The sequence below is a fragment of the Crocodylus porosus genome, unplaced genomic scaffold, assembly GCF_001723895.1.
Source record: "Crocodylus porosus isolate Cpor-Errol unplaced genomic scaffold, CroPor_comp1, whole genome shotgun sequence".
NCBI lineage: Eukaryota > Metazoa > Chordata > Crocodylia > Crocodylidae > Crocodylus > Crocodylus porosus.
This window is the reverse complement of record NW_017728948.1, coordinates 1583805-1604155: the sequence shown is the minus strand read 5'-3', so window position 1 is coordinate 1604155 and position 20351 is coordinate 1583805. Positions and strand designations below refer to the sequence as shown.

The window sequence follows — 20351 nt, the reverse complement described above, 5'->3', positions numbered from 1 at the left end:
CTACATAGATGCATTAATATATAGATTTTTTCATAGACATTAGAGCTGGAAGGGATCTTGGAAGATCATTGAGTCCAGCCCCCTGCCCCATAATGCATATAATATAATATAAATGCATTAATTGAGCCCAGCCCCCTGCACCTTAATGCATCTATTATATATAATATGAATCAAGTCCAGCCTCCCGCCCCATAATTCCTACATTATGCATATATATTAATGCACACATTATGCATTAGTATATTATGTAATAAACTGGTATACTGTATATTGATATGTTATATAAATATATTAATATGTATGTATTAAAATGTATATAAAACTATTTATAGTGCACTAATTTGCTAGAGTGCTTATACATTTAAAAAAACCCAACAAACTGGGCAAAAAAAAGTTGAAAGATAATGTATCGTTAGTCATGTAGGCATTATAGTTAGATGGGCATTGATGTTAGGGGCTGGAAGAGACCTTACAAGATCATCAGGTCTAGCACCTCTGCACTTGGACAGGGAATACTCTTAGTCGTATTTAAAAACAGAATCCAGCCTTCTTGCTCACTCAGTCACGGTTCTCGGAAATAACAAGCGGGGGGGTCTTTTCTCTCTCCTCTCAAACTCCAGGTGGTACAAGCTGCACTCCAAGGCCGGGAAGAAGGAGAAGGAGCGAGGAGAGATCCAGGTCACGATCCAGTTCACCCGTAACAACATGACGGCCAGCATGTTCGACTTGTCCATGAAGGACAAGCCGCGGTCGCCCTTCGGCAAGCTGAAGGACAAGATGAAGGGGAAGAAGAAATATGACCTGGAGTCTGCCTCCGCCATCATCCCCAGCAGCATGGGAGCCCTCGACGTGGAGGACTATGACTTTGGGGGCAAGAAATCCAAAACCAAGGGGTTTTTCTTGAAGAACAAGCTCCGCAAGTCGTCCCTCACTCAGTCCAACACATCCCTGGGCTCTGACAGCACCATCTCCTCTGCTAGCAGTAGCTTGGCAAACAACTTCGGCATAAGCATTAACGCTCCCGAGGTAACCAAATCCCCCAGCAGGCACAGCAGTCTGTCCACAGAGCGCTCTGGTAAGAAGATAAAGCTTTTTAGTCACTTTTATTAAAATAACAAAAAAGGGGGGGGCATTAGGACGTACTAGCTAAACACCTGGCTACGGAGAGCGTGTTCTGGATCATGCCTTTTCTCCTGAGGGGCATGCAGGCATGAAGGATGGGGTGCCAGGTGGGGCATGGAGGCACCAGCTATAAAGCTTCTGCAACGGGGCTCTTAGTATTTCGGTTCAGTGCCAGGCTGGAGACACCCGACAAGGTGCAGTAACCGCAAGGCACGGCAGTGCACCTGGGGAGGAGGGCTCCTGTCCAGGGCTCAGCACACCAAACTACACTCCTGAACACGGTCCCCAAACCTGAGCTGGGAGAGCAGCACCTTTCCAAAGGAATAATTCTCTTTGTGGGGAGAGCAGGTGTCTGGTGAAGCCCATTTGGAAAGGAAAATGGTGCCATCCTATTATGGTGGAAGTGAGAGGAATGGTGGCCTTATACTATAGGGATGCTGGGTGCTGCAAAGTGATTGCATATAATTAATATATATATATAATATAATGTACCCAGTGCCTGGATGTACAAAGTCCCAGGGCTGAACAGTGGTGGCTCTTTTGGGATGGGGTTCCTGCATCGTTTTATTGTCTTTACCTGGGATAAGGATGAGTGTGACAGCAGCTTTGATCCCCACATGCAGCGTATGCCTCTCAGTGGGGAGACCTGTGAATCCTCATTGAATGGGGAGATCGCTCTGATGTGCCTCGTTTCACGCCATGCCGTTCTCCTTTCTGGATTTTCTAATGATAGAAACCTGCTGGGTGTATTCAGCTGCTGCGTGACCTGGAAATAGGAACAAATACATGGAAAAGTGCCGTTACATTTCCCCATCCCGTGTGGCAGCCTCCTAAAAACCATCACATTCCCGCACCGCAGTGGTGTAATGTATTGTATGGGTCCTAGAGGAACATTTCCCCCCTGTTACGTATAACCCACACCTCAGCACAAATCCACTTATGATCCTTTTGGAGAGTTTCTTGCCTCTCTCTTACTGGGGTTTTATCCTCTTATAAAATCTGCAGTGAGATCATATTGGGAGGAAATGATGTCACTTGTTTGGCAACGTGCTCATGCCCCAATTGCCGTCATTGTCATAGAAATCATACAGAGATTGGGACCTCCAGAGGTCATCTAGTCCAGCCCCCTGCCAAAGGCAGGATCATGCACAGCTTATGGTGACTTCATTACGATCCGGAGAAGACAGGACTGGAAAGAGGCTCCGTAGCCTTTGAGCACAGTCTCTAGCATTCATAGGCAGCCCTTTCTCCAACGAGTCCTAAAAATGATGTGCCCTCCAGCCCCTTGTATACATTACATTACAGAAAAACACCCCATGTAGCAGGTAAAAAGCAGGGGAGATGATGGCTGCTAGGTTGATATAAGCTCAGAGGATCCTAGGAAGAGGATCATGCCTCTGTGCACACGCACACAGAGCCAGCCCTGCCAGGCATCAGACTGGTAGGAGAACAACCCTGTACCTTAGTCCTTAGTCTAGCTGCGTCCGGCATCCAGTTCTTCAGAGGAAGAGACAAAACCCCTCCGTCAGGCAGCACAGTGTCCATGGGGGGGGGGAGTTCCTGCCTGGCCTGGTGATGTTGCTGTTTGGCTCTGCTTCTTCCAGGCAGACAGTCTCATGGGTGCCCCTTTTTCTCTTCCAGTGAAGGACTATCTGCCATCTCCAAAACTGACCCACAAGCGAGCATTCAGCGATGAAGTCTCCCAGGTCAGCACAGTACCCGAGTCAAAATCCATCCAAAGCCTGAAGCCAAAGAACGAGCCTGTCTCCAGATCTTCTCTTTGCATCAATGGAAGCCACATTTACAGCGACGAACCCACACCAAAGAGCCCCATGTCTGCCCAGCAAAGCTCCTTGCCTCTGTCTGTGCCTCTACAAAATGTTGCCAAAAGGCCCGAGGAGGGTTTCAGCCCTATCCCCTTCCCCCCTGACTCCCAAGAGCCGTCGTGGAGAGGCAGCAGCTTCGAGAAGACGCAGCCGAAGGAAGAGCCCAGGTTCATTCCCTCTCCTCCTAGCTTGGTATTGCAAGAGGAGCTCAAGGTCTCAACCAAAGCCGTCACCCTCAGCAACCACCTCGGCCGAGCCAGGATGGAAGAAGGTGGGCGTATAGAGACCAAGCCTGTGCAGATCGCCACACCGATGGTCTTCTCTGGAGAGCCTGCAAAAGAGGAAGGCAGGAAGGAAGACAAGAAGACAAGAGGTGGCCTCTTCTACCACAGAGGCAAGGCGGATGCAGGGGAGAAGAGCTTGGGGGAGAAGCAGGGAACCACCCAGGCTTCTCAGGTGATGGCTGGAGAAGAGAAGAGCAAGACCAGCTGGTTTAGCTCGAAGGACACCAAAGAGCCTTCTCAGAAACCCAGGTCAGTAGCACTGGGAGCGTGGACTGCACAAGCTGTCCTTATAATCTCACTCCAGGGACCACAGTAGATCTGCAACCAAGCTGTGTCCCCAACTTAGGCATACTTCTAGTCTTGGCTCAGATGACGTGTGGGGTGAAGGGGGAACGGCAGTCCTGTGGCTAAAGCCCAGGACGGGGAGCCCCGTCTGTGGGTCTGGTCTTGCTTGTGCCACAAGCCAACTGACGTAGGTCTGGCAAGTCTGTTCACCCTTCTGGGCTTGTGTCTCCCCGACTCCTTAATGACACTTGCTGTTGTCACTGGGGTGTGGAGGTATAACTCGGTAGCGGTTGTGAAAAGTACGCCGGGAGGTGCTTTGCTGCCCCTGGGTGTGGTATTTTGGAGCGCATCGATATTTCTGAAGTGTCTCACCCCAGTCTCCCTCCCTGCCCCCTCCCAGTTGTGAATGCCTAATTGCTTTAACTCGTTTGTGATGATCCCTCCCTTCAAACCTGCTACGCTCCTAGCCAAGCACGTGGCACAGAGTGTCATGGTTGAGCCTCTGATTATGTGGTGGACCTAAAAATCCTGTTCCTCACTTCCTCACACTTCTTAAATGATCCCTGCCCACTTCTGCATGTCTCTTCTGCTCCATTTGGCTGGCAGGTGTGGACACCGGGGTCTCCTAATGCATTTGGTTGGTGCTTTGAGTGTGCTGCGGTTGGTCAAATGTGTCTGTTCGTTGTGACCTTTCCCCTGCGCAGTCTTTTGGGAGCTTCTTGTTCACGTGTCCTCACTCAACCATTCCTAACCCATTCCAGGGAACCTCTCTTTCCTGTGTGCAGAGACTCGCACAGGAGCATGTTCCTTTCTGATCGATGCATCTTTAGAAAAATAGACCACTCAGAGAGAAAAAAAAGATGCGGGGGCAGCAGTAAAAACAACTGAAAGGTTGGGGAGACCTGTGCAGGAGGAGAGAGTTATGGCTTTTGTCAGAGATTAGACACTGTATTGGCTTTAACTGCATCTGTTTTGAAAGCAGATTTGGTTAAATCTCAGCAGACTTCTTACGGGGACTTCCTGAGGGGTTTAACAAACCTCATTTCTCCTAAATAAATTCCTTATCGGTATCATCTATGGCACTGGAAGGCACGGGAAGTTACTTTGTAAGGCACCGTCACAGCTATGGCACTGGAAGGCAGGGGTGGCCGACCTGGAAGCATAGTGGCAGGTAGGGCAGGGAGCAGGAAGCAGAGCAGCAGACGGGGAAAAGGGATGAGGGTGGTACTTGGGGAGGCTGCAGGATAATTCATAGCATGCCTTGGACCCGTCGCTGTAAGGCACTCTGCACATTTAATGCAGGCTTGATGTCTGCCAGGTTCACAGAACAGCCCATTGAGCCATCCCGGGAGGGAGGGCTGGTTGCTTTGGACCCTAGCTTGAGGGACCAGGGACCAAAAGTCCCTGGGTTGACTGTAGGTATGCTTTGGCACAAGCGGAGCAAGGCGTCATAACAGCCGTGGCGCAATCGCTTCAACAAACCCATGGCCTGTAGCTAAGGAAATGTTTTCAGTGCATCATAAAATACAGGGGTGTGAACGTTTCTTACTTGTGGGAGCCACAGCATGGAGCCACGAGGGCAACAGGTGGGTCAGCTGCTGCATTGAATTAACAGGACAGAGGGGGTTATCACTGAACTCCCTTCCTTGCCCCCATTGCAAAGCGTCTGCAAGAACAGGGCTGGCCAAGTGGTGGCCCCTGGACTGAATGGTTAAATTACGGCCTGCAGTGCTGGTCCGTGTGGCTGCTGGAGCCCAGGGGGTGAAGCTCACTCCCCTGCCTGCCACCAAATGCAGGGCCTTCATTTGCCTTTGACAACTAAAATCAACAGCAGGATGAACAGGGCTGTGAGCACATCTGGCAGCTGTGCTGGCAAGCTACTGGCTTGCCACCAGAGGTGGCTTGTGCTTCCCATGGGGTGCAGTGAGTTGGATCCCCCTGAGCTACTGTCTGCTGATCCCTCCCTGTTGCTTTTCACCATCCACAAGTGGCCTGGAGCGGTTGCGTCTGCTGGGGAGCACCCCGCCTGTAAGCCCCAGTGCAGACACACGGACTCGTAAAGAACCAGCTTCTCCATCATGAGCTCCGCTGCATGGTCTGGAGGTTTCCTGGGGGTCTCCCCTTCAAAAAGAAAGCCGGTCAGGTTGGGCTGCAGGAACCACTGACATCCCAGATGAGGGCAACGAAATGCCAGGGCCCCAGGGAACTTTAGGACTATTTTTGGATGAAGCATGCCGGAGGTCCCTCTCTGTAGGAGGCGGAGGGAGACTTCCTTCCACTCATTGCTTGGGCTGCTGGAGCCGTGGGGGTGAGTAGCTGCAACAGCTGCTGTGGATCCAGGTCAGGGTCCAGGCTTTTGGATGCAGAGTGAGACGTGAAATGAAATCCTTTGTTGGCGCCTGTTTGATGCCTCTGTGTATCATGTAAGCCCTGCTCATATGGGGGCCATAGATGAGTGCAGGGCAGCGGGTTGGGGCTGGGTATTCAGGATTTGTTTCCAAACCACAGGTCAGGAGGGCTGGTGCGTTTTTGAACTCTGAATTCCCATGTAGGGAGGTTTCTAGTTTTATCCTAACAAAGCCACTGCCTGAATGTTCCCCAGGATGTCACTATAAATAAAAACCCTGTGTATACCTGCTGGGCTTTCGGTTGTTGGCGTGTTGGTCTAAGGACACGGGCAGGCCAGGTTCTTTGGGTAGAGGTGATATCTTTTATTAGACCATTGGTACTGCTAAAGGCAAGAGGATTTGGGTGGGGAAAGGGTTGGCAAACCCTGATGAGTCGTTGGAAAAAAGTTCTTAGCCAGATTTTGGGTGCACTTTTTTCCAACTAATTAAAGATATCACCTCTGCTCAAAGAACCTTGCCTGCCTGTGTATACCTGAGCTTTCGTGCGTTACAGGTAAGCAGGAAAAGCCTGTGGGGCCTGAGTCCAGGTAAGGTGGGCATGATCTCCTTGAGCAGTGAGGGTCAACTGGGCAAATAATCACAGCTACACTTCTTTATTTGGGAAAAGGAGTATGGGCTGTGGTCAGAAAGGGCTTCATCCACCTCCCACAGGAGTCTGTCTTTTGGGGTGGCTGGGGAGAGGGGCAGCTTTTCATCCAACTAAGAGGAAACATGGCCTTGAATAGTCAGGCTGTGTCTTCACTGCAGTTAGCCTGGGCTCGTAATCAGGGTTTGCCAACCTTTTCCCCACCCAAATCCTTTTGCCTGGGTTTAGCAGTGCCTTCAGCCTAGGCTAGCAAGCTTGATAAGATGCAGAGCCCGGTCTGCTCTCACTTAGCCTGGTAAACCACCCATGGGGCTGTGAGGATCCACTAAACCACACATGTGGGTAGTCCTCCCACACCTTCCCAAAATGCTGCTCTGTGTGCCTAGGAAGGCAAATACATTCTCCTATAATTCGGTGGGAAGGCATCATAAAGTGGCTCATCTTACACCAGCCCAAAGGATCACTGGATATGCTGCCTGGCATCTGGGTGAGATTACTGTAAGGGGGACTGCGGTGTAGTTGCTCACACATTGAGGTAGGGCAGGCTGAGCACTGAGGCACAGGCACGACCCACTCGAGTCTTAATATGCAGTGAAAAACCCAAGAGATTTGGTTTGTAACAGTCCCAGTTTTGAACCGGGAGCTCCGTTAGAGCTGTACCTGAGCATCTTGCTCTTCTCCCATGTAATGCTCAAAATCGATGACCTTCTACATTATTTTTATTTTCAAGCTTAACCAAGAAAAAAGGAGGTCAGTGAGCACAGATTTGCCGTGGTATGGTGCCAGGCACTGATCTCAACTCTGCTGGACAGACTAGCAAAATGATGGGGAGAAATTAAAATAGGTATATTCAAGGTTGAACCTCCCTTGTGTAGGTCGAGGCGGCCAGTGGCTGGGCCAGCTTTGGAGAAGGGGGTCTCATATTGAAGTGGACAGGATTACTTATAGGTAGTCCTGATGCCCCTCTTGAATGCTGTGTGGACTACTAACGGGAGATTTGATGAGCCCTGGAGAACCACGGGCTGGGATTTAAATGGCATTACCTCCCCCTGCACATTTCTGTCTTGCCAGCCTGGAAGTAGGCGACTTGCAGATGTCCGGAGAGCTGCAGTGTATTAACCTTTAGCAATTCCCTTTCACCCGTGGCTTCAGATGCCACTCACCTGGAACGAATGAGCAGCTTTGAACACGCTCCATCACGTCTCCTCACAGATTATTTCTCAGCTGTGTTCTTCTGACGCGGCGCAGAACTGGAGGAGAAAATTAACAGGAGCCTCTTAACCAGAGATTCATAAACGCATGTGATGATGCAGTTGGGGCTGGTCCTGGTGACCCCCTGAGGTCTCATCCAACCCTCATTTTCTATGATTCTTTGTGCTGCCAAAACCAGCCTTAACTCTGCCCCTTTGGTGACATCCACCTGCAGCCTTCAATTCTGCATTCCTTACCTAGAGCTTTGTTGTGAATAGGAGAAAAAAAAAAACCCTTAATCACTGCATGTTTCCTCTACTTCCCTATTTAATTAAAATCAAGCCCTTGCCTTGCGTCTTCTCCAGAGCAGCCTTATGCAGCTTCTCCACACTGGATCGTCTCCCAGGGGTCATGCTGCAGAGGTGAGATCAGGGCTATGGCAGAGTTGATAAGGTTTGTCTACATCTGCCTTAATTTCACTGAACAGCTACAGGATCAGCGCGTGTTCTGCTGCTGCCCCTGTCTTAAAGGCAAAAAGCACCTTGCTGTTAAGGCATGGGATGTGGATGGAAGCATGTGCAGTGGTAACACGCACAGCAATGGCCATTGCAGTTTTCACTTGGGATCTGAAGTGCGGGTAACCTTTGGCCTGCAGAAGAGAAGAGCCCGGGTCGTGTCCCGCGGGCTCTGCTTCACCGAGTTAGGTAGTTGCTTCCTGCCCTCTTGGACCCCACTGTTGAGAAGGTTTGGTTCTGGTCCTGGAAGCTCTTGCTCCATTCCCTGCAATAAGTAACTACTGGGATCATAATCCCCTGCCTAGCACCATCCCACTTAGCTGCAGGCCAACAAGACCCGTCTACATGGCATCATAGGAACACCAGAGTGGAGCAGGACCTCCAATCATTCAGGATTCCCCAAAATCACCACTTCAAACTCTCAAGCCCAGTTACAAGGCACAGAGCCAGGGACACCAAGATCCACCCTGCACCCTGCCCCAGGTAACAGCAGGGAAGATGCTGGGCTCAGTAGCCATCCCTGCCAGGTTCCCTGGATCAACCTTTCATGGGTTGAAGGCCTGTAATTAGAAAAGGGTTTTAGTTAAGGATTAATGAGCATGTAGCTGAGCAGGGCTCAGGAGGGATTTGCTTCACTCACCTTTCCTTTCTTCAAGCTGCATGGGAGTTTGCAAAAAGGCTTACCGCCATGGGACGTTGGTTGGCCAGCCCAGCCTGCCCCCATAACACACGGCTCTGAGCCCCTTTTCCCCGAATTGGGAGTCCCTGGCCCCCAGCCCCATGGGGCCCTTACCTGAATTTCTACCATGGCAGGGAGGGAGGGCTGGGAAATAGCCGCAGAGTGAGTCTCCAGGCAAAAGCTTCCTGTCTCCATTGCCCCCTCCCTGGGGGCTGGGGGTGGGGTGGGTCAGGCCAGGCTGGGGTGGACCCGGAGCTGCTGCTGCAGCGGGCGCTGGCTCCTCCTGTACCGAGGCACCGGTTTGCAGAGGGGCAGCCAAGGACCGGGGCTGATGATAATTATCTTATGGCTTTTGGAGGAGCTCTGCAGGCCAGGTTGGATCACCTAGTGGGCCAGGGATCGCGTGGCTGGCTCCGCATGCCATGTTTCTCCTGCTCCTGGTCTGTGGTCTGCTTTGTGCTCTGCTCACTCCCCTACAGCATTGTAATCCAGACAGAAAGGCATGGGCCAATGGACTGGGCATAAGTCTGGGAGCCAGGATCCACGTCTTGCTCCCATGCTAATGACTGATTTCAAATGGATCATGAGGGCATATCCTGTTGCCTTAGCTGGTGCTACCAGAGGCAAACCCATCCACATTGGTGTGAGCTGAGTGTATCATTAAAGGGAGCTATGTTTTTGTGCTAATTGGTTCCATATACCTGCCCTGATAACCTTATCTCAGTAGTTTTCAACCTTTTTAGATGTGGAAAATGCCAGCTTATTTTTTCACTCATTTTTTGACTATAGAAAAGCACTGGAGCAATTTTTCTTTTGCAAAGAACTCAGGAAGACCTCGATAGGTCAGCATGTTTTTAACACTTGGGATTCCTCTTTGAAATCTCTGGGTTTATCTTGTGAATCGTTTTTGCTCATGTAACAGTGCCAGCATTGTGTGGCACCCCTGTTAAAAAAAAAAAAAAAATCTCCAGGCACCCCAGGGTGCTGCAGCACCCTGCTTGAGAATCATTGCCTTGTTAAGGAAAATGACTAAGTCAGTTGTGTCGTACTGCATCCTCAGCACTAAATGCATCCTGCGTCCTAATTACGTATGTAGTGGTTTAGGTTTGCAACGTGGGATTGAATGGAAACTGGAGGAAGAGGTTGTTTATTTGCTCTCTGCAGACTTAAAAATGAGGATGTTTTGGAAAGAGCCATGGCCCATGGGGTTGGGGTGGTGTGTGAGGGAGAAGCTGGGTCTGGTTTATTTGAGGTACTGAAACAATTGGTTTGAATACCAAAAAAACCTTTCCTACGATGTTATCTAGTAACAGCAGGTTATGCTTCCTGTGCATGGACCTGCCTGATAAAGTCTAGTATGCTTCTAGGCCGGTTTTTAAGAGCGGAAGGGAGCAAGAAAGAAAAAATCCAAATATCTCTTTCCTTTATGGTAGAAAATGGGGTCCTGTCTTCAGTCACAGGAGGCCTTGGTCACAGGGAACCACAGCAAATAGTATGGGAGTGAAATACAAACCCTTTCCAAAAGCAGCCTTTACTTAAGACTGTTTTTGCTGCCTTCAGTGACCGTGTTAGCAGCTCCAGCTGCTGCTGTCCTGGGACCTGCTGTTCAGTATCTCCCACAGGCTCAGTGCAAGATTAGTTTTTGCTCCCCACTTGTAGTGGATAAAACTTCTCAAGAGTGTCCGAGTGCTGTAGGATCCCATCTCCTGCTCAGTCTATGGGACCTGGGCTCCCAAATCCTGTTTTGAAGATGGTCCTCAAATCTAGGTTTCGCTTCTCTTGTATATTTAGCAAATAAAACCCAACTGATCGGTGCCTAGTTGATTTTTTTTTTTTTTTTTTGACTTCCAGCTTCTCTGTTGCTGCAAACTCGTGAATAAGCTCAGGTTAGAAGTGAAAAGTGGGCTCCAGCCATCCAGGGAGGGATGTTTTGGAGCTGCCTTCACCCGTGAGCTTGGCTGGTTTCTGGAAGGGATTGTATCAAGGGGGCGCCTGCAAAACCGGGGCTGGGACTTGAGCACAGGAGTCCCTCCCAGCCCTGTGTGTCTGGTTCGAGGCCGGCTCCCCATAGCACTGTGTGAACCGAATTTCAGCAACTGTTTGAGATCCTGGGGTAGGGCAGGTGCAGGGACTGGCCCAGGGCTGTGCAGGCAGTCAGTGGCAGACCCTTTCTGCTTCACTTCTAGTTTAGCTTTCTGGTGCTGCAAGCAACGGTGTTCCTTCATTCAGAAACCCACAGGCAGCAGAGGGTAAAGACATATGACTATCTTGCCACAAGGTAAAAAGGGAAAGGGGCTTTATTGCACACCAGCTACTTCACAATAGCTGCCTGCATGCTGGCTCTTGCCCTGTAGTAGCTTTTATGGAGGGCTGATTTACCCCAGATTAGCTCCTACTTACCATGGGGTTAGACTAGCGCGTGCACACGGGCAGTTAATGTGGAGCAACCAGAAGTGGTCAGGTCCCACCTCCTTTTCCCAGTGGTAAGTCATTTTTGTGTCTGTACCCTAAGACGGTTGGATTCATGCTCCTTGAGGGATAGGCCCCCCCCCCACACACACATATGGGTCTTCCTCCTGAGAGGTGGGCTGGCTATCCTTTCCACATTAACCTTCGATAGTTGGCAGAGAAACAGAGCTTTGCATCGTTATTTTTAACGAGATCAAGGGCATCGTGCATGGATCCTGTTACAAACAACTGTCACATAAGTGTCCCAAAAACTGGTCTTGCTAGTTGAGGACTGGGTATGTCTCTGGCTTACTTCATGGGACGGACCTGAAATATGGTGTAGCAAATGGATTTCAGGGCTGTAGCTGGGGAGCTGGGCTCCTGCAGCATTGCAGCAATTTTGTGCCAGCTGCAGGCAGACGCTCAGGCTTTATTGAATTCAATCAGAAAATTAAATCGCTGCAGGAGCTTCTCAGCTCTGTTTTCAATACCAGACTCGACTTCCTTCACACTAGCCCTGTACTTTCAATTGACAAATGATTCTTGGCTCAGAAGAGTTGTCAGGGGTCAAGCTGGAAATCTCTGTTTCTGTGGGAGTTGTTAGGGGCATTTTGGAGCTGGGAACCTGGGTGGGACAGCTGGCAGCTGTGGGGGGAATACAACAGCTGGAAAGGGGTTCTGGTTTGTTTTTTTTGGGGGGGGGGTTGTATTTTTAACAATAAAACTCCCATTCACAGAGCCTGGTAAAATTGTCTTGACAACTTACCAGCCCAGCTATGAAATCCATTCCCCTCCTCTTTGCTTTGATTGTTGCAGGCTATAAGGAGGAAGGAAGCGCATGTTATTCACTGTCAGCTGGTAGAGTTTTGAAGTGCCATTAAGATGGGATTAATGGGTAAATCACAGCTACAGAAACACCCTCGTTAGCCTTAAAATGAAGTTGCCTTAAAGACACGGCGGTCTGTATCCTTGGAGAACCATGAACTATGGAGCAGAATCAGTTTGCAAAAGGTCTGGAGGGAGATAGCTGTTGAATAGCCTGGGGTGCAATATATTGTGGGCTGTGCCGGACTCATCAAGGTGTTTAGCCTTTCCCCCTCCAGCTTATTTAGCTAATCTTGGCTGTGCAGAGTGGATGTAAAGGGGGAATACTGCCTTGCTGGCATGTTAAATCTGCCTTGCTTTCTTTTATCCCGGGCGTGGGGAAACAAAATGGTGACGTGCAGGGGGTAGGAGAATTAGGCCCTGCTGTTTTTTCTGGGCCACTGACCCTTCTGTGTGGCCAATAAAGCCCAGTGCCAGGTCCTTGAAACAAGATTTCTCAGAGCGCAGGGGGTGGCTCCATGTCCGAGAGCTGAAGCTGGGTGGGGATTACGTTTCCCATCTCCTGGAAGTGAAATAAGTGGGGTATGGCTCCCCCTTTTCAGCTGGGGAAACTGCAGCAAAGAGATCCCGGCCAGTTCTTCAACACCAGCTACTGAGCACAGGCGCCCACTTTTTTGGAGCAACTTGAGGCATCTTTTTCAGCCTTTCCCATTTCTGGGACTACCCTTGTCTTGCTGGACCTGCTGCACTGAGCACCTTCCCAGCTGAAGGTGAGCGAGTGCCGCCGGGAGCCTGACTCGCCCCAACACCAGCCGCCCAGGGGGACATGGCAGTGAGGATGTTGGGATGTAGCAGGGGCAGAGAAAGGGGGAAGCTGCTTGCTTCACATCGGGGTGCGTGGGAGGGGGAAACCCGTCATGCCCTGTTCCTGGGGCGCCAGTGTGATTTTTTTGGGGGTGCAAAATGCAGCGCCAGAAGCACCCTGTTCCCCAGGGGCACTGAGCGCACAGCAGCGCATGCCACTTTGCTGGCAGCTCCCCAGAGCCCCAGTGCAACACGGGGGTCTCGTGCTGGGCATTGCATGAGGAGGTAGGGAGACATGACCCCTGTCTGCAAAGAGGTGGCAGCCTGTATGGAGTTGTCCTGACTGCAGCTCCCATGCGGCACCTCCCTTCACACCCATCCCTGCCCCTTAGCAAAGTGATTTCTGTCCTCTTGCTTGGTTTCTTGTCTGGTCCCTTCTCTGTGGGGTTTTCTCCTCTGGTTTAAAAAAAGCTCCCAGGGACATAACACCTGGGGGATGCTTGCTTTTCTCTAGCCAGGCTGGGCGGAAATGCCAGGGACAGCGGGTGTCCGGACAGCCCAGGAACCACCGAGGCCTGGGTGTTTGCTTCATCACCCAGGCTCTTCCCATTCTCACTGTGCCCCACATAATGATGCTCATGGATTCAGGGGCTGGTCCTCTCCATGTCTCTGCATGCACATGGTTGTGGCTTTCTCCATCTCCTTCCATGCAGGTGCTGTGCTCCTGGGGTGACAGCTGCTCTGCCAGGGGGCTGCAGTCATCCTGCAGCACAGCAAGGAGTAGGGGAAATTGGACAGTCGTTACCTGCCGGCTTCACTGTTCAGACCCTCCCACAGAGGGTCTTCAACCTCTTTTATTTATTTTTTTTTGGCTCTCGTGACACCGAAATAGGATCTGAAACGATGCTAAAGAAGCAGGACAGAGAGGGACCTGCTGTTTGCTTTGGCTGACGGATCTGTGCCTCCCATTAAGGGAGCGAGGTCTGAGTCAGCATCTTCAAAGCAATGCAAGCGGCGACTGCGTGTGCATGGCTCCCCCAGGTGTAGTGTGTTTAAGCTATGATCTGAGCGTGTGAAGGAAAAACGTTTCTCACGTGCTAGGGAGAATGGGGCTGCATGCTTTGGACCTTTTTGCGTGAGAGCAGACGTGAGCGTGGGATTACTAAGCGGGGCTCAGCAAGGGGAATCCAGGCCCTCGTGCCCAAGGTGGATGGCCACAGGGGAAGCTGTTTGCAGAGCACTGACCGGTGCTGGGTGCTTTGCAGGGGAAGTTTGGAGTCCCCTAAAAACAAGGGCAGCAGCTCATCCACAGAGAAACGTGGCAATAGTGAAGGGGGCAAAGCAAGCGGAGGATGGACTGAGTTCAAAGGTGTTCTTTTTTTTTTTTTTTAAAGAAGAGGCAGTTTGGAGGAAGGTGATAGTGCTGCTGAACAGCTGCAGAGGAGAGGCAGATGAGTCGATGCCCTTTGCTCGGCTACCGAGGCCTTGAGCGAGTCTCACGTGCCCCAGTTTCCTGGCCTGGAAACAGAAGCTAAAAGATAATGCTCCTTCCCCTCAGCTGGGAGGAGCTCTTGATAAAGCTCCAAGCGCTGCTGTTGCTTCCCGAGTTTGTACTGAGATCGTGGGGCTGTTTCTGATTTCTGATAGGGCAGGGTGGAGTTGAGATATGGGACTTTCCCAAGAGCCTGGGGCTGGAGATAAAGCCATTTGACTGACTGCCAGCCAATTTATGCCGGACTTGCTAATGACCGCCCCATAGGAGCACAGCGAGTCTCGCTGATTTGCACTGTGGTGGTGGCCGGAGGCCTGGGGGAGATCAGGCCCTGCTGTGCTGGCTGGCTGTGCACTCTTAATAAAGAGTATTTTTAGCTCTCTTAATAAAGTGAGTTAGCAAGCAGGCCTGGCAGCTGGCCAGCGGCAGCAAGGAGGGGGCATGGCAGTCCGCAGGGTGCAGGGTCTGGTGATGGAGATCTTAGCGTAAAGCACTTGAGGGCCAGGCCTGGCTGGCACCTTCTCCATCTAGGCATGAGGCTTCGGGTCGGCATCCTGCATGTTCAGCATCCCAAGCTGGCGGTGGCTAGAGATTTACCAAATCCTTATGCCCGTGTGGTACCTTCTAGGAAAGGGGTTGTGCAGAGCATGCCACGCCACGCTGGGGTTTGTTCCTGCAGACAGGCACGTGCCCAGGTCAGGGCTTTCAGCCTCGATCGATAGCATGCTTCGTGCCTCGGTTTCCCCATCTGTGGAACAGGGATCATGCAACTGACGTCCCTTGAGGAGAGCTCTGAGATGTGCTGATGAGACGTGGTATGCAAGAGCAGGCTGGCCTGATCCTGGGGTAAGCATGGGTCATTTGACTGGCAGAGGCTGCCATGAGAGAGGCCCATAGCAAATTTCAAGAAGATGCTTGGAGGCAGGGGTGGATCCAGTTGCAACCCCCCACCTTTCAGACGACACCGGTGGAGTCGCAGTCAGGACTTCCTATTAGTCCCCAAAGCAGGTAAGAGCTCTCCTCCCTTCCCACCGGCTCTGCACCCCTTCCCTTCCCTCTGTGTCCAGCAGCATCTCCCCACCTGGCTGCCCCAGGGGCAGGGGGAGATCTGGAGCTACTCCTGCCCTCTCCACCTGAGCCGGGGACAGCAGCAGGTGGTAGCAATGGGCACACTCCTCCCTGCCAGCTCCAGAGCAGGGCAGGGAGGGAGACCCTGGTTGCCACTGTCCTTGGCTGAGTCCAGCTCCCTACATGGTCAGGTGGAGAGGGGCAGGGACAGTGATGGTGGGCTGGTGTCCTGCACTCAGAGGCATAAGTAGAGAGACCAGTGAGGGGGAAGGGGTTCTTTCCTGCTTCGGGGACTTTAAAAAGGCCCCCAGCTCCTGCTCCTGCAGGATGGGGTGCAGCCACCGCTGCAGCACTGGTCACAGCTCCCATACCCCTCTTTACAACCTCCTGGACCTGCCTCTGCTTGGAGGAGATACTGCATTTTTTTTTTTTTCCCTTCCCTGAGCAAAAGTCCCTGATTAACGCCCTGTGGCGTTGGCCTCAGATAAACACCGGGGCTTCTCGGGTGCTCTGAGCAGACCTCCAAGTGCTGTCTAGGAAGCCAGCGTCCCCACCTCATCGACCGCAGCGCTGAGCCAGCCTGAGTGGATAGTAGTTGGCTGCTGGCTCCTCAGTTAGGAGCATAAACAGCATATTTCAAAGCGACTGGAGGCAAGACGGCCCGACCTGAGCTGTCAGGGAGCCAGCAGGTTGGAGCTCAGGCCCCGTTGTGAAGGTCCCCACGTCAGGAGGGGCGAAAGCTTCAGCGTGCTGCAGGTAACGCTCCGATGGGCTCCAGGGATGTGCTCCTACCACTGCCCCTAATTTGGCTACAGGCACCGAGCAGCTGGTTTTTTGCCTGCAAAATTAGCTTGATGGGTGAGTTGGGGTTATAAGACTTTTAAATGTTGGGACTGAAAACACCATGTTGTTTGCTGCTCTTACTAGCTGCACGGGACAATCTCAGGCATAATGTGGCCCCTTTTCCTGCCGGTCCCCGTGAAAGGGGTTGTAGGTCTGAGCAGCCTTTGCACTTTTTCTTCCTCTTCTGAGTGCTGAGAGAGCAGCGTAGAGAGGAAGGACCTTGAGGGAAAAGGGGGAAGGAAAGTTTCCTCCCCAGGACAGAAGGTGACTGAAGTTGCTGGTTTTAATTTAGGGCGGGAGTGAAAAATAGCAGGTTGTGTTCTCCCCTCCCATCCTGGCTTTTCTGGGCTGGATGCTGCTTGGAGCCTGATGTTGCCAGGAATATTCATAGCAACGGTTCTGTATTCACTGTGGGGGGCGGGGAAGATATTAGCAGCATTTCTCACTGGCTTCAGCATTTGCTCCGTCACGTCTAAAGACCCGACTAAGAATAGCATCTAGCTGTCAGGACTCCTGGGTTCTCTTCCTCGCTCTCGTGCTGATTTGTTTCATTTAGCTGGCTGGTGAACCTCGCTTTCTATCCCCATCTGTTATAAAGCTTTTCAGGCTTGAGATTCAAGGTCATTAATGATGTCTTGAGTTCGGGGCTTTGAAAATCCTGTGCCCTCAGCAGAGAGCAGCTTGCCCCGGCAGCGGGGCAGGCTCGCAGTCAGCTGCCTCAGCATCTTTTCTTCGAGCTCAGTCCTTCGGGTTGCGGAGAAACCTTCCCAGTGCGAGCTGAGTGAGTGTGAATTTGGTGGGGAGGGGGAGAGGGCACTGGTTCCCTGTGTCTGCAGATGGCCTTTTGCTGCAAAAGCAAAGCTGATGGCACTCTGCTTGCTTTCACTTCTGCTCTGTAGGACCCATGGAGGCAGAGGTGATGCTTCACCACCTGTCTCTCTGTAGGCAGTTGCTCAGAGGACAGCGGCATGCCCCATCTGCCTGATCCCAACCCATGGATACCCCAGTGTGGCTGCTTTGGGGTCATCCCTCGGGCTGCACTTGGGCTTGCTGGAGACACAGGGCTTGAGAGCAGCCCCTGAGGGACGTTACAGGCAGCCTCGCTGCTGCATTTCCACATTTGGGCATGTGGGTGGGAAAGGCTGGCACTGCCCCTTATGGGAAACTGCCCTGTCGTGACATGCCCTTGCTCACTGGCACAGCAGGCCTGGAGGAAGTATTATCCTCCTGTTACAGGTAGGGCTCAAAGGAGGTCGTTGTTGCAGCCAGACTTGCAACCCAGGTCTCCTGGCTCCCAGGTCAGTGCTCAGACCCTCCGGCTCCAGAGCACTTCAGTCTTCGTGGGAGATGCTTGCACCCAGAGGGTCTGTTTCGACATGGGAGGGAAGCAGGGGACAGCTGCCCACAGGAGAGATAAAACGTGTCTGGGGGAAGCAAGGGAACTTATGGGCGCCAAAGGACCAGGCAGATGTGAAGGTGCTGGGGGGCTGGAAATCATCATCATTCGTGGAGGGGGCATGGGCTTTCCTCAGCCGCGGGCAGGGTAGCCAGTGCATGGGGGCTCAATGATCTGCTCCCAGAAACGGGAGAAGTTATGGGGGTTTTGAATGGAGACGGTTTTCCAGTGTGGCTGTGCAGAGCACACGCTCCCTCTCGTGTCCGACTTGGTGAATGCAGCAGAGGAAATTTCAGCAGGAAATCTGCTTCCTGAGGGGTCCTGGAGAGCATCCATTTCCAAAGAGCTCGGTCCTTCGGCTGGAGAGAGCCCAGCCCAGGTTCAGGGGGTCCCTGGAGCCCAAGGAGCCTGCCTGTCCCGGCTGTGGAGAGAGGTCTAAAGGTACCTTCTCTCCGGGTTGTAGTGCCAGGCCTCCGCGTGTCATGCGGGGAGTAGCGCTGGCCTCAAGTCTGGCCGAAACGTAAATTGTCATCACTCCTGTCTCTCTCAGTTGGCTTTGCATGTTGGAAAACATCTTACGTGGCACTGTTTAGAAATGGATCCTTTCATATCTCTGCCAGAAAGATGCCGGAGGGGCTAGTGGCCATTCATGGGCTGGCTTGTAGAGAGTGAAGGTCTGTGCTCTGGCTCTGGAGGCAACTTAACCCTGTCCATTTTCTAGGCAGGGAGGCTGCAGGTAGAGGTCGGCAGTCCCGTCCGCCCGTGCGCATAGATCGGCTTCCATGAGTTTCTGCTTTTTCCAGGAGAAACGTGATGCTGAGTGCTTTTGGGGAAAAGCTGGCACAGTTTTGGAGGAGTCCGTACTTCAGGGCCATGCGTTTGCTCACTGTGACCTGAGCTGTTTGCAATGCAAAGCTGGCTGGGGCGCGAGGGGTCTGGCTCTGCTCGCACAAGCCGGATGCCATCTCTGTCCCTGCTGCCGTGCTTCTAGGAAGCAGCAGGGGGTGCCGGCGAGCTTCCTTGGCCCGCAGCACCAAAGTGCCAGCCCTGCGCCTGATTTTTAAGTGGAAATCGGGCTTTTCTGGCTTTCTGATTTTTCACCCATGTTGATCGGGTTTTGCCTCTTGATGAATGTGCCTTGCTGATTGGGAACGACACAACTCATTTTTGCGGCCAGAGAAATGCCATGGTGATGCCAACCCACAAGCAGGACCAGCGAGCCAGATTCAACCCTGGAGTAGCAAGCAAAATCCCCCTTACGCCGTGAAGAAACGCTCCACGCGATGGAGCTGGGGTGAGATGATGCTTTATAGCAGTTTTGGGGACCTCCTGGGGTGAGAGTAGACATGGCCGTGCTGCATGCTGGTAGAGCTGCTGCTCTGTTTAAGTGCAGAAAAGGGGCTCAGCTGGCACCAAGGCCCCAAGCGTGAGAGGTCTGGGTTTTCTTGCCCTTTTTGCAGACTCCGTGCGGATGTGGCCGGGTCTCTCCCCACTTGTCCCGGTCCGTGCAGCACGGGCAGCAGGCCTGGTTCTCTGCTCCTCCCGTGTCCTGTGCATGAAAGTGATGCTGATACCGGTGATGAGGTGGATCACCTGTGTCTGAATTTTCCCATTAGGAAAGTAGGGATAAGGGCAGCGGGCATAAGAGAGGCTCTTGCTGTTGAAAGGGATGTCAAGGGCCAGCTATTGCAGCCCCCTGCTCAGATGCAGGGAAGCTGAAGTTACCTCGAAAGCAAAGACTGGCTCTTGGGATGCCTCCAGGCAGCAGTCGCTCTTGTACCCATGCCAATAAGTGGCGCAAAAAATTACTATTTAAATCGACCCAGGTGGGACTTGAACCCACAATCCCCAGCTCCGGAGGCTGATGCCTTATCCATTAGGCCACTGGGCCTGCAGTGAGAAAGTATGAAGTGATAACTGTGCTGAAGTACAGTGTAATATGACTGTACTAGCTGCACTGGGTACCAGCGGTCTGCACTGGGATCACCTTTACAGCAGTATAATCCGTGGTGTTTTTGGACACGGGTATAATTTACATTAAGGATCCAGAGGAGACAGACAATGAGCAGCTACTAGGTAGTGAGCTACTGCTATTCTTGGCCACTAAGCAAGGGAGCAAGTAACGGCTTGCGTGGAAAGAGCATTTGGCTGTCCCAAAACAGGAACGGACACACTGCATCTATCCCAGGGGAATTGCACGCTGCGGTAGCTTTACCCCTGACCTTTCCCAGGGTAATTCTCTGCTGGAATAGAGTAGGTTACACCCGGGTAGGGGTCCTGTTCTCTGTCGGGTCCTTCAAACTCGGTGTAGGTTTGTGAACAAACACAGGGACTGTATGCATCCAAGGGATGCTGGTAGCTGGAAACTCAAATCATGCCTAAAGAAACCTCCCTGGTTCTCAGCCTCGCCCCTTTCCTGCAGTCCTCACCTCTTTTTTGTTTTTTCTTTAAAAAAAAGGCATTTCTCTCCTCTTTTCCTGGCATTTCGTGACAAATGCATGTGAACAGCCAGTGAGACAGGCTGTCCTGGAAGACGAGCTGTGCAGGAGGGCTTCTGCGAGCTCAGAGGTAATCCCACG

The 20351-nt window shown here is 52.0% G+C and overlaps 1 protein-coding gene and 1 non-coding gene across 2 annotated transcripts in view; one reads left to right on the top strand and one right to left on the bottom strand.

Annotated features, from left to right (window-relative positions):
* RAB11FIP5 (RAB11 family interacting protein 5) overlaps positions 1–20351 on the top strand; it is a 76026-nt gene that overhangs the window by 35288 nt on the left and 20387 nt on the right. Inside the window, exons 2-3 of the mRNA XM_019553114.1 lie at positions 621–1075; positions 2764–3481. Coding sequence (XP_019408659.1) covers positions 621–1075; positions 2764–3481 — 1173 coding nt within the window. The remainder of the gene's footprint in view (positions 1–620; positions 1076–2763; positions 3482–20351) is intronic.
* TRNAR-CCG lies at positions 19591–19663 on the bottom strand. The gene has a single exon. It is a non-coding gene; the product is annotated as a tRNA-Arg (tRNA).